The sequence below is a fragment of the Odontesthes bonariensis genome, chromosome 10 (assembly GCF_027942865.1).
Source record: "Odontesthes bonariensis isolate fOdoBon6 chromosome 10, fOdoBon6.hap1, whole genome shotgun sequence".
NCBI classification, from domain to species: Eukaryota; Metazoa; Chordata; class Actinopteri; order Atheriniformes; family Atherinopsidae; genus Odontesthes; species Odontesthes bonariensis.
This window is the reverse complement of record NC_134515.1, coordinates 18,372,919-18,386,016: the sequence shown is the minus strand read 5'-3', so window position 1 is coordinate 18,386,016 and position 13,098 is coordinate 18,372,919. Positions and strand designations below refer to the sequence as shown.

Genomic DNA, 13,098 nt, shown 5'->3' with positions numbered 1-13,098 from the left:
ACTTTTAGATATTAAATATGCATGGTATTTACACTTGACAGATGATGTGAAAACATCACCTTCTCTTTCTTTTTACAACAAAGTAGGCTACTGTTCAATGTTAATGCTACACAGTTCATGTACTCGGGCATAATCCATCCCCTCCATAACCCTAACTCTAACCCTAAACCAGAGACTACTGTGCGGATTAATTATTTTTTATTTTTCGTGTTGCAACTTCAGAATATTTTGGATTTATTTAAATAATTTTTGGTTTAGTACTTGTTTTGTCCCCTTTTCGTGGCTCAGCTGTCTGGTGTTGTTCATCTCGCGATATGTTATTGAAATCTCGGCAGCAGTTCCTAGACTGAAGGAGGAACAAATAACTTGACGAGCTGAGAGTGCTGCACTTAGCAGGCAGTGATTCTGCAACTTTCTAGAGAATACAACCTCGGCACTTAAGGTTGCGTCGAGTTCTCTTGCGAAGAGAAACATTAACTTTCCAGCTAGTTTAGTTATTCGGGTGAAGAAATCCTGTGCACGGCTTCGGTTAGCCACCTCAGTGCAGAAAGTCTGTTGGTGGTCGGCAGTTGGTTCTGCAGGAATGTCGCAGAGAGAGAGACCCAAGTTTTACCGACAGGAGGTCAACAAGACGATATGGGAAGTTCCGGAACGGTACCAAAGCCTGTCCCCTGTGGGTTCTGGCGCCTACGGATCCGTTTGGTAAAGCAGTTTTTACGTAAAGTTTAGTTACGTGAAGAATTCTGGTCACTGAACTTCACCTCCATTCATTTTGACGAGGCCTGTGTTGCAGGAGCTAAAGTTAGGTTAGCTCGTCCTGATTGTTGGCTAGCAAGGTGGAGCCCCGATGTGTCTTTTAACAGGAAACAGCGACTTATCTATGACATATTATGCACTTCTAACAGCTGTACTTATCTAATTTCCAGTCATCCGACTGGAAATCTCCTACGTACAAGGAGACTAAACTATTGAAAAAGTAAAAATGATATCAGTGATCTGTACGAGAAGTGACTGAATGACCTGCATTTCGATTTACACGTAGACTGTAGCTGCTGATCTGATTTCCACTTTTTCCTTTAACATAATGTGCATGGTTGCATGTATGTATATGGTTAGTTAATATTGGATAATTTGTCATAAGATAAAATGCCAAATTATTCAGCTTTTCAAGTATGAACGTCTGTTTTGTTTGTTTTAGTAATTTAAGTCAATTGAAATGATCTAATCTAATGATAACAATTATTGATTTATTATACAGCCACTTTAACCAGACAGAAGTCAAATTCCTCTTCGAGCAAACATCACACGAGTGGATTCGTTAAAAAACCCCAAAAACCTTTCATTTCAGACTATGTTTATGGTAACGTCATAAAAACTGCTCCACAGTGAATGTTCTTGTTAATTATTAGACAAATCTGCAGCACAGATGCATTTACATTTACAAAGCCAGAGAAAAGGACCTTGGTGACGGGTGGAGTTTTCTTTCTGCATCTTGGTGGGAAAAGGTACGCTTTCAGAGGATGGACCAGTTGCATTGGCCCGGTGATTAAATGGGCTGTGCGGATACTATCTGGGACACATCAGTGGAACACTTGGTTTAGTGAGCAGATGTCTGTTTTGCGAATGGATGAGACCAGCTGTGCTGTTGCTAGGCAATGTAATAATCTGTTGCTGGTCGGATTACTGGGCAGTGCGTGGACTCTTCAAACATATATTCAGAGAGTAAGCGTTTATGTTAGGGCTTTAACTGTAAGAATCTATTTTATTTTTTAATGGAAGTATAAAAAAAAGTCCATAACATTTGTTTTGGTTTAACAATATTCATAAGTTGAGCCCCCCCCTTAATACATATATTACTGTAATGTTGTCTTATGAGCATTGAAAAAAGCTGTCCCGTCTGACCATCAAGAACACTTTAAACTCTTCAGTGTTTTTGACATTAATACGTGGACAGGGTTGACCAGGGAATTAAACACTGGCCAAGCCTGTGTTTTAATGGATTTTATTGGTCCTTTATATTGCAGTTTTACCATGGCAGGCACATTACAGTAACACCTGTCACATATTTCTCCAACCTAGTCTAAGAGCAGTTGTAATCTCTCAGCACTGTGCTCGTCTTTTCCCAAATCCTCATGAATTTTCTGTCAAGGAGAAAGGAGAGGAGAAAAGGTTTCAGAAACGATATAACATTCATTTTGACTATTTGACTGCAGTCTAGGTGATTTTGGTGCATCCTCAACACTGGTATCTGATCTCTCTCAGGCAGCGTTTTCACCAGCCATGACAGGTGAGCTGCAGAGAAGGATGTGTTGGGTTTTGGTCAGAGACAGTCAGTCCTCAGGGAGGGGGACAGCCAGTACTGTTCACAATCTGCTGAGGGGTGATATTTTCTGCTGATACTGCCCTTTTCTTAGCCTTCAGCAGCTCTTAGTGTACCTAATTTGGTTTCTAGAGCAAACTCAGCCTATTCTAAGCTGTATGAAATGCTTCAACTCATCAACTGAAAGGGGACAAGCCTGCTTTTCCAAAGTTACTGTCTTGTTCGAAATGCAAAGTTAATGTTCATCACTGGAAGGTTTTGCTATTTGAATTAGTAAATGGCAGGTTTACACATGTAATGTGTAATATTACTGATGATTCAGGTTCTCATGTTTGCTCTCTCTCCAACAGTTCTGCATTTGATATGAAGCTGGGTTTGAAGGTCGCTGTGAAGAAGCTCTCTCGTCCCTTTCAGTCCATGATCCACGCCAAAAGAACATACAGAGAGCTGCGGTTGCTTAAACACATGAAGCATGAAAATGTGAGTAGGGTTGTTTTTCTTCCCCTTGTTCTCCCTGGTAAACAGGCTAAAGGTACAAAGTGTTATCCACTGCAGCGTGTTTACTTTAGAAAAAACTCTGCAGCTTAATGAAGCTTTATTTCTACCCTCTGTTTTAGTGTGACTCTTGTGTTTGTGTTTGTTGCAGGTTATTGGCCTCTTAGATGTCTTCTCCCCTGCTACTAGTTTGAAGGAATTCAATGATGTGTAAGTCAAATGAGCTCATTTAAAGCAATTACCATGAACACGAGTTTCCCTCTCCACACCCTTTTAGCTCACTACAGCTACATGTGCATACTTTTAACAAAAGGGATGTTAACGCTGCCTTCAGTTTCTCGGCAGCAGACAATTTAAGTGTGGCTGGAAACCACCTGGAAACAGGCCAACAGACTAAACACACTGGAACGTTTTTTAGACTGTCCGGTCTGTTACTTATTCACTTTCTGGCCTCTTACAGGAGGTTTTCATCAGCAGCTTCTTTCCTTATGTTTACTGAATTCTGGCTTTGTGAATCATAGAGTATCCGCATTGCTTGTCGCAAACAGGTAGTCACTGTTTGTTTGATCTGGAAAGCCCTTAGAAGTGGAAAGTGAACAGACAGCGACAAAGCCCTCACGTGTAACATCCTCCTTTGTGGTTTGTTAGATTGTCTCACTTCAAGACACGTGCATCAAGATCAGATTTACCGTTTTAGTAAAAATAACACCCAACATAAGAATGTGACGTGGAGCCACTTTCCCAGTCGAAAATGAGTCATGCATTTTGTTTTGAAGCAGGGAGTGCAGCACCCACTTGGTTACCTGAGGCCTTGGTCAACAACATTTAAAAAATGTTTTCTCTTGTTTAACACGCACGCAAGAGAAAAAACCCAAACAGAAATGCTTGGGGAGAATGTAAACTCGTGAGGAGAAAAGTCTGTTTGGGTTAGTTTTTAGTGCTTCCTGAAATGTAACAGTGGAAACTGCAAGACCTGCCTTTCTCGAGATTTTCACGTTCTCACAGAGGAGCAATATAGTGTCGACATCTGCTTTGTCATCAGAAGTAGGAATTTCTAAACTTTTCCCATTAGTTTGAGAAATGAAAATCAGCTGAAACCATTTGTGTCAGGACTCGATTTCTGTTAGAGAAATATTACAGAGCAGTTAAGCAATCCGTGAGTACATTGGGTTTCCCCCAGGAAATTGCTTTATTGAGATCTGAGATTCTCATGTACGTCGTCTCTTGATCAATCTAGTTGGCTGAGAGCAGTCTAAACAATCATTTAAACTTATGAATAGATGTAATTATAAATTACACGCATTTTTAAAAAATTGTTTGTGCAAATTTTTTTTTTACGGCTTGTTTCATATTACAGAAGAGACTAGCAGAGATGGTACACATACGGTTAAGCTACCTTGCAAAGCAGCTCAGTTCTCCTGAGATTACAGTCACAAGACAGTCCGTGTTGCCAGGCTGCAGACTGTCTGTCTGTGGCAAAACACAAAAGTTCATGTGATGACGGTCAACTTTAAGCACGTCGTGACACGAGCAGAAACAGAATTATTAGTCCAACCAAAACTGGGCTTTTGAAATGCATGCAAACATGTTATTCTGCCTGAAATAGTACAAAATGGGGATTCTTAAAACCAGGCTACGTTTATGTTGATACACCTGAATTCCCAATAAAAGCTGCTCACTTATTTTTCTGTTTCTTTCGTCAGACGGCCAAACGTGTGAATTTCTGACTGAAAAGAATCCCGTTAAGACTGTGTGTCAACGCCTGAGTTTGTAACTGCCGGGTCATCTAACCAAATCATTCATTAAACTTCAAAAAGACAACTGTGCAGTGATTCTGAACACCGATCTCCCACAGAGAAAGTCAGAAGCGGCAGAATGTCTTGAATGTTTTCTCACACAGTCCACAGCGTTGTGGCATCAGGCAGTTGGTCAGTGACATGATTTCACTCCCCTGCTTGTATACTGACAACGGTCCAGTTAAATGGCCGAGTCGGGCTGTAACGTTAGCTTGAGTCAACTGTGCGTGTAACCGTGCTGACTGGTGGCTCATTGACTGGCTTTGCAATTCCCTTAGCATGCATCCTGCATCACGTCCTGCCCCCATTTGGGAGTTTGTCTAGTTGTGAGAACAAGTCTCACACAGTCTCCCGTTGTCTTGCACACGTGTGAAAACAGACTCCGAACAATTTCCAACCCCGATTCTTTGGGTTCATTTGAAGAAATTGGCTCCCGAAATGACTCAGAACACCCAAGATTCATTTGAATGCCAAGTGTGAAAAAGTTCACTGACAGAGGAAGCTGGTGCGCGTGTCCAGCGTGATGCAGTTTTCCTCCTGTCATCAGTAAAGTGCCTCCCAAGGCTTTGACAAGTAAAAACAAATTCAAGCTGCATTCCAATATTCGGTAACTCTGGTTCTCTTTCATCAGTTTTGATTGACCTCTCTGTGATATGTCTGCTTGTGTTAAATAGTACATTTATGCAGCAGCTCTGCAGAATTGACACACGTCACTATTTGAACCTTCATAGAAATACTGCAACGTTTCCTCACTCTTTCAGCTGCAGTGGCTCTGCTTGCTGTTGCAGTGGAGAACTGTTGGCTCAAGAGGCCACACCCTCCTCCAAGATTAGCATGATATCATGTCAGGCAAACACAAGGTCACACGTGTGGACTCAACTCTTGTAGTAAAGAGAGAGAGAGGGTGTGACTAAATAAGCAGGTTTGTGTGACTTCACTGTAATATCGAGGAAAAATCTCAGGCATGCAGGCGCTCTTAGTTTGGATTCTCTTAGCTCTAAAAATAATGGCGAGTCACAACACGGAGGGTGAGCCTCCTTAGTGCTCCAGTCATTCCCCTGTTTCTGTAGGAGAGGCGAGCGGGGGTCACTATTTATATAAGCCATTTTTCCAAGGCGGGTGAACTTTGGAAAGTGTCTGTGTCCCTGTGTGTGCTGCTGAAAACACGTTCAAGCACATTCAGGTGCTATTTTAAGCCCCCGCTCTCTGTACTGTGAGAGAATATACGAGTATTCATGAAATGGGTATTTGTTGAGCAGCAGACTGATGGGGCGCTGTGAGCTCTGACTCGAGCACTGCCGCGCCAGCGTCCTGCTATGAGTCTTCTGTAAGAGCCGCCTGGGCATTTTAAACAGCTCTGGGATTAGATTGGAATTATCCACGGACGCAGTGCTGTTTAGCTCATTTATCTGTATGTTTGTTAAATGTCATTCCATTCAATAAGGGCTTGGCCTTTTCGGGTGCCTCCAGAGAGAACTAAGAGTGGAAAGGAGAAGCCGCAAAACCGGTTTAAGCGTTCATAGCCAAATGGGAAATTTTGCTGCAGGCTGCAAACATCAATGGGAAAATTAGTTTGCAAGGTCAAAGTGTTTATTTTACATCCATCAGGCTTTATATGCATGGAGAATTTTCTGTGAAATATCTGTGTGTTCAAACTCTGATGACAGTCTTTTGTGTTTGACAGGTATCTGGTGAATCATCTAATGGGGGCAGATCTCAACAACATTGTGAAATGCCAGAAACTCACAGATGACCATGTGCAGTTCCTCATATACCAGATCCTCAGAGGATTAAAGGTGCGGTTATTCTTTTGAGCAGGCCTTTTTCAAATGTGCTTGCTCACTTTCTTGCAGAATTGCACGAGAAAAAACATATTTTCTCATATCTGCTTTACATAAACACTTCTGAATACTCTGCGTGCTGTCTGGCAAACTCACCATGATAAGATCAGGCACGTTCAGTGAGTTGTTTTTTTTTTTTTTGTTTGTTTTTTTTTTTTTTTTTTCTTCTTTCATTGACCTGGATTGAACCAGTTTGGCCACACTGGGCTACAAGGACTTGTGATTCCACCAAATAGAATTTTTAAAGCTGAAAATTCAACACAGAAGTGTGACAGGTTCCTCAAAAAGCGAGTCAGACTCTGGAAGTGTTTTTGTTAAAATGTACCACTTCGTGGTAGAAACGATCGTGTTTTGCTTTTACAGAACCCAAGATGGTGATGGCCAACCGTTAAACAAAGTGACATCTCTGTGGCCTTATCAACGTTGCATATCTAGTTTGTTACCTTGCTAGCGAGGCCAACCTATCCTGGTCCCTAAACTGTTCCACTTTTCAGCACTTTCACATCCTCTATCAGCAATTTTGTCGTGTAGTTTGGTTTCACTTCTTTGTTATGTGTGTACATACAGAGTGAAGACCTATTTTACCGTTTACTGATTGTCCCCTGTAGTGTTAAAACCTCTTATACAGCAATTGTAAAACTGTAAGAACTTTTGTGCTGACTATATGTATTACATGGTAAAAGAGTTGGTAAAGGTGCATGTTTACTCCCTTTGGATGAAGTCTTTAGCGGACAGACAAGACTGGTGGTTTTCTTGTCTTAACTTTTAGAAAGAAAGCGGATGACTGTTTCTTTCAGCTGCCCTTCTAATGTTCAAGTGAAGTGAATCAGTGGTTTTGACCTATCTCAGTTCTGCTGGCACATTTCGCTGTTCTAAATCAATGTAAACGGATGTCAATTTCTCTGTTTCTCTGCAGTACATCCACTCGGCAGACATCATTCACAGAGTAAGTGCCGGGATTGATTTTTGTCTGATAAATGTCACCCTGTCTTGGACCCCAATCTGGGGGAGAAGTGTGTGTCGAGGAAAATAATCTTCCACTTGGCTGTGCCGAGCTTTTGAAAATAGTGAAGGGAAGTCCTAAAAGACACCTTATCGCTCCATGATGTTAGCTGTGTGAACTTGACTCTTACAAATGAATGGCTTTCTTTCCCACAGGATTTGAAACCTAGTAATCTGGCTGTGAATGAAGACTGCGAGCTGAAGGTCAACTAACTTTAGTTTTTAGTCACTTCATCTCAATTCATTGTGCAGGTGGGAATATTTTGGTAACAAGCCAGCCATTTTGCACTTAAATTGCTCTCAGATTTTGGACTTTGGCTTGGCGCGGCTCACGGATGATGAGATGACCGGTTACGTGGCAACCCGTTGGTACCGTGCCCCGGAGATCATGTTGAACTGGATGCATTACAACATGACAGGTAGGTGTCATCGAAAAGCTCCTCCGATTCCTTTCCTTTCTGTTTTTCCACGATAGATGAGTCATGTGGGTGTCCTGCTTCTCTGTGTTTCAGTGGATATTTGGTCAGTGGGGTGTATAATGGCAGAACTTCTCACTGGAAAAACTCTGTTTCCTGGCACAGACCGTATCCTTTTCATTTAAAGAGTTCAGAACGCGCAGCGCTCCCCACAGTCCATATTCCGAAACACAGTTTGGACAATCGAATCGAAGCGTTTAAAAGAACATTAACATTGTCTCAGTGGGACTGATTTCTCATGTTTTTGCCACCACAGTTGAAGATGATCTGCAATGCGTCTTTTGTCTTTCTGCTCGTACAAACCTGCTTTTCTCCTCCAACACGATGCTGTCTGAGACGTTTTGTGTAACACTGATATGACACAATGTTTCCACTCTTCTCTCCAGCTTGACTCATAACCTTTCAGTAATATTTCCACTTCGACCCTGTCAGTATGCATCATTGGCTCAGCTCCACTTTCTGCGTGCACTGCTGTTGGTCTTTGTATGTGTCCATCATCTAATGTCTGTGCTTACAGTCGAGTTTACATTCCCTCCTTCTGACACCCTTTTTTCTGACTAATTGCCGAGCTTCTCTTTGCCCTCTTTCCCTTTTTTTTCTTTGAAGCTGTCGGTATAAATTCATTCCTTATTCTCCACAGGTTACATTTCAAACTAAATATGACTGAATATGTCACATGGTTTTCTAATTGATGAAAGTTTAACAGGAGGTCAGAGCACAAATTTTCCCCCATCCAGCGCCTGGTCTTCCTTCACTGTGTGCTGGTAGACATTGATCAGTTGAAGTTAATCATGCTGCTCGTCGGAACACCAGGGCCAGAGCTCTTGATGAAATTATCTTCAGACTCTGTGAGTTCACAAAGATGTGCAAGAATTTTCTTTCTTTTGCTCTTAACCTGCCTCTCTGCTGTGCAACAGCTTGATGCTTCTGCTTTCGGACTGACAGCATGTTTTCCACCCTTCATGCTTGTCGGATCGAGAACTCACTCTCTCTCTCTTTAAATGAAGTGTTTGCTGTGAGATTATTGTGACACAACTACGTCCTGATTGTTTCTGTTCTCTAAATCTAAGAGTGTCCTCTTTTCACTTTGTCACATTTTGCTTCAACGCCTCAAGTTTGCTTTTCAGCGTAACATTGTAGTGCACTAAAAGGCTTTAGGTTGAGAAAAAGCTTCTTAACCAACTCTGCTCTGTCGCTATACTCCCCTTGACACAAGCTTCCTAGATATAAACCAGCTTCGGCAGATAATGCGTCTGACAGGAACGCCCCCAGCAAATCTAATAAACAGGATGCCCAGCCACGAGGTGAGCAGGACCCACAGTTCCTGAGAGGGTTGACAGTTTGACTCCCTGCACAGCTCTTGCCTCAGTATCCTGCACAGATGTTGAGTGATTGACGGTTTTTCAACAATAAATCCTTATTCAGACGCAGTATTTGTAAGGTTTCATCAGTCTGTTAAAGCAACGGCACGTGTGCTCTTCGCTCTCACATCCGTCTGTGTCGGAGACGCCGCAGCCAAGACAAAGAAGCCCGTCTTTGGTGATGAGTCAGTGAAGGTGTTAATAATTATGGTGTGAGTGCTGGGCTCTAAGGATTACCACACCACTTAATGCACTTTACTCAGACCTCCTTGAGCTCCTTGTGCCCAGAAACAAAAGTGAAAGAGTCATTGTTCATTTTTCCAACGTAATCATGGTATTTGTGAGGTGTCTGATACGCCTGCTGCATTGTTATCGTGGTCGCAAAGATGAGCACTGAGCTGGTGGTAAAACTTGCAGCTTTACAACAAATGGCAAGGCTTCCTTCTTGTTTATTGTAGTTATTAACACAATTGTCTGGCTTTAAGAGTAATTTCTATCTGATTTTGTTCTGTTTTTTTTCTTGCTTGCTTCTCTCGACGCGTTTCTTTTAATGCATTAGTTGTACTTTAATTGTTGGGATTATTTCTTCTACACGCCTTGATTAATTCACTGGGAAACTGACCATTAACAGTTTCTTAGATTCAAATATTCAAGATCTTTTTGTTTGTTTTAATTAAAAAGTGCATTACGATATAATTCATTCTTCTCACTGAAGGGCCTCGTTTATTATAAACTATCGCACCAAGAAATAGTGGATGGTTATACCTGTTACCAGCCATCTCACTTTTAATGTTCAGCCAACACAGGCTGTGGTGCAGAACGCAGGAAGAATGCACAGAAACGATTCAAGAATGAACGACGAAACCTCTCCCTCTGTTCAGTGCCACTGCCTCTCACTGTTGCAGTGAGAAAAAAAAAAGTTAAAGAGCAGGAAGGAAATGTTGTGCAAGTTCACACTTCACAACAACTAGTTTAAAGTCCAGTTTAAACCGAACATGTTCATAGTTCACCATCTGAAACTGAACTAAGTTCCCAGTGCCAAAATGACCTTTTTCAAGTTCATTTTTCACTTATTTTATGACTTCCTCCCGCTGATCCTCCTTATATGACACATAATATTATGAAGGACTATCATGTACAGCAACACGGGCCCCAAGGATGCATGTTGCATGAAGATTTTATGAATTCAGTCTGTGGTTTCTAGTGTTCTTTAGAAACTGCCTTGTTCACTTCAAAATTCACTGGAAATATGCATGCGTGAACATGTTCATTTTAATGTGATCGTGCACAACGTTTTAGGGCATGGAGCCTGTAAGCCAGAAAAAGCAAAGTTGAACAACAGTAGTCGAGCAAACGGCAGATATTGTGAGCAGACTCGCAGCAAGACTAAAGCACTGATGCAGCTCAAAGCGCGAATTACATCATCACAAATAGCTCAGAGAATCCCTTAAGTAAGCAGGAAAGCAACAAAACGCAATCTAAGGGAAGAATAGGATACCTTTTTTATGTGGAAATCTGTTCTGTGAGGCAGGCAAAGGGAGAAATTCCCTACAGTTTTGACTAATTCATTTTAGCTTCTGACCTGAAACTGTTACAGTGAGCTTGAGATTGAATATCAACATGTCCCCTTTGCTGCATTACATACATAACAAACTGTCCCATCGGTAGTCAGAAATGTAATTATCAAGCATTGATGGTTTGATGCAGGTGATTACTTTGAACAGAACTGGTAGCATGAAATTACATTTCGTGGCGTGTTGCTACTAGTTCTGACCTTTTTTTTTTTTTTTCCATTTTCTGTGTCCATTTAATTTCTCAGGCCAGAAATTACATCAACTCCTTGCCACAGATGGTTAAGAGGAACTTTGCTGACGTATTCATTGGTGCCAACCCACTTGGTAATGCATTTCCTATGGAGGATAGACTATTTGTGATTCAATTCTGCAACCTATTGACTCTTATGTTAACATTTTTGAAAAAATTTCTTTCAAGCTGTGGACCTTCTGGAGAAAATGCTGGTTCTGGATACAGACAAGCGGATAACGGCTGCTCAGGCTCTGGCTCACTCCTATTTCGCTCAGTACCACGACCCAGAAGACGAGCCTGAGGCTGAGCCCTACGACCAGAGCTACGAGAGCCGGGAATTCGAGATCGAGGAGTGGAAACGTACGTCCTCTTATCTTAAGAGTTGAAACAAATAAAACGAGGGAAGTGGTTTGATTTCCCTGTAGTTCTGATTTCATAAAATGCTCTCATGTCTTGTAGGATTAACCTACGAGGAGGTGTGTAGTTTCGTGCCACCCATCTTTGACGAGGATGACATGGAGTGAGGAGATGAGCTGCCCGCGTCTGTCAGCCTTTTTAACGTGCATTAGTGTTAAACTCTCAGGCACACATCGCACTGCCTGTCAGCCGTTTCTTCGTCTTTGTTATTTCAGAAAAAAAAAATGTCGGTGATTAACTGTGAGGATATCATTACCAGCACAACGAAAGCAAGAACTGGACCAGCTTTTATTGTCCTTATTTATAAACCACTCAATGTAAATGGTCTGTTGCTGGGCAATGTCGCTTCTTGCCAACACCCGAATGATTTTTATATCCGTCAGATTTAAAAAAAAAATTTAAAACTTTGACGACTCATCACTGTGACACCGAGATGCTGAAATACCCGAACCTATAGCTGTGCTACTTTGTGTTTTAAATTTCCTGTTTAGTAACTTATAAGCTTTTTCTCTATCAGTTGAAAAAGAAGTAAGCTAGTCTACCCCACACCCTGTCAAGCTGTAACATACAGCACTCAGACACTTTTCATCAATGCGATTCTTCTTGTATTTTAGAAAAAAAAAAAATACACGGAAGGGATTCATATGAGACAGAGGTAGATTTTATGTTTTTCTTTCGATATTTGACTCATTCAGGACGTGCCTGTTCTGTGTAGTTGTTGAACTTCAATGCACACCAACTGAATCTCACACATTTCAACGTTTAGTTTTATAGTTTAGACAGCCTGTGAACCTCTTACACGGAACAATCTGAGCCTCTGCTGGTTTAAAGATGCTTTTTAACAAGGCACCTTTGGGGGGGAAAAGGAAGAGAATATTCATAGGTGGGGGCTCTGCTTAAAAACATGTAAATACCTGTGCCATGATCCTCAAATCTGACTTTTTGTAGTTATCAAGCAATCATCGTTAGCATGTACGTGAAGACAGTGTGTTTGTCCACAAGTGTGTTTGTTTTTTGGGTTTACAAAGATTTTAAGTGTCATACTATAACCTATTATAGAAATACTGCATAACTGTTAAAAAGAGGGATTTGTATTTATACTGTGTGGAGGTGATATTTATAAGTAACAATCGAAAGATCCCTTAAGATATTTTTCAGTCCTGCAGAGTAACTGCAATCTCCAGCCCTTTAACAAAATAAAGACTTATTTTTAAGAGACTGCTGTTACTTATGTCTTTATTTCTAAGCCAATACTTTTCTCTCTTCCTGAGTGATTTCACAGTAAACTAATAGTACTAATAATTTCTACCAAAACTCCAGTTTTATTGACATTTCTTGAGGTGTCTGACAGTGCTGTAATGTTACCAGATTTGTTTAATACATTTTTTTCTTTATCAGTTACCCATGATGATGGCAGATGATGGAACACATTGTGTAGTTGGAAACATGTATACCGCATCACTGCCTGTTCAGCAGCACTTTGGTCAAATATAAAGGCAAATCATTTAATTGAATTTACCGCGTCAAATTGTCAACTTAGATTCTATCCAATGCAGCATCGTGTTCTTCAGCCTAGTTAACTAT

At 41.2% G+C, this 13,098-nt stretch overlaps 1 protein-coding gene across 2 annotated transcripts; it reads left to right on the top strand.

The window, feature by feature from the left end:
• Nucleotides 1–340: 340 nt before the first annotated feature.
• mapk14a (mitogen-activated protein kinase 14a) lies at nt 341–12,732 on the top strand. Of its 2 annotated transcripts, none has more exons than XM_075476638.1 (12): nt 341–702; nt 2,671–2,800; nt 2,967–3,025; nt 6,296–6,407; nt 7,369–7,398; nt 7,611–7,658; nt 7,759–7,873; nt 7,967–8,038; nt 9,155–9,234; nt 11,111–11,189; nt 11,284–11,457; nt 11,557–12,732. In XM_075476638.1, the coding sequence occupies exons 1-12, from the start codon at nt 584–586 to the stop codon at nt 11,619–11,621; spliced, it is 1,083 nt and encodes a 360-aa protein (XP_075332753.1). In that variant the 5' UTR covers nt 341–583; the 3' UTR covers nt 11,622–12,732. The 2 variants fall into 2 exon arrangements, with proteins under 2 accessions (XP_075332753.1, XP_075332752.1); XM_075476637.1 differs by lacking the exon at nt 9,155–9,234 and adding an exon at nt 8,699–8,778.
• The last annotated feature ends 366 nt before the right edge of the window (nt 12,733–13,098 follow it).

What these genes read in the sequence shown, in the direction of transcription:
- mapk14a (XM_075476638.1), top strand. Translation starts at nt 584, where the DNA reads ATGTCGCAGAGAGAGAGACCCAAGTTTTACCGACAGGAGGTCAACAAG. An exon ending in AACACATGAAGCATGAAAAT is followed by an intron (nt 2,801 to 2,966) that starts GTGAGTAGGGTT and finishes TGTTTGTTGCAG; the next exon opens with GTTATTGGCCTCTTAGATGT. An exon ending in ATGAAGACTGCGAGCTGAAG is followed by an intron (nt 7,659 to 7,758) that starts GTCAACTAACTT and finishes AATTGCTCTCAG; the next exon opens with ATTTTGGACTTTGGCTTGGC.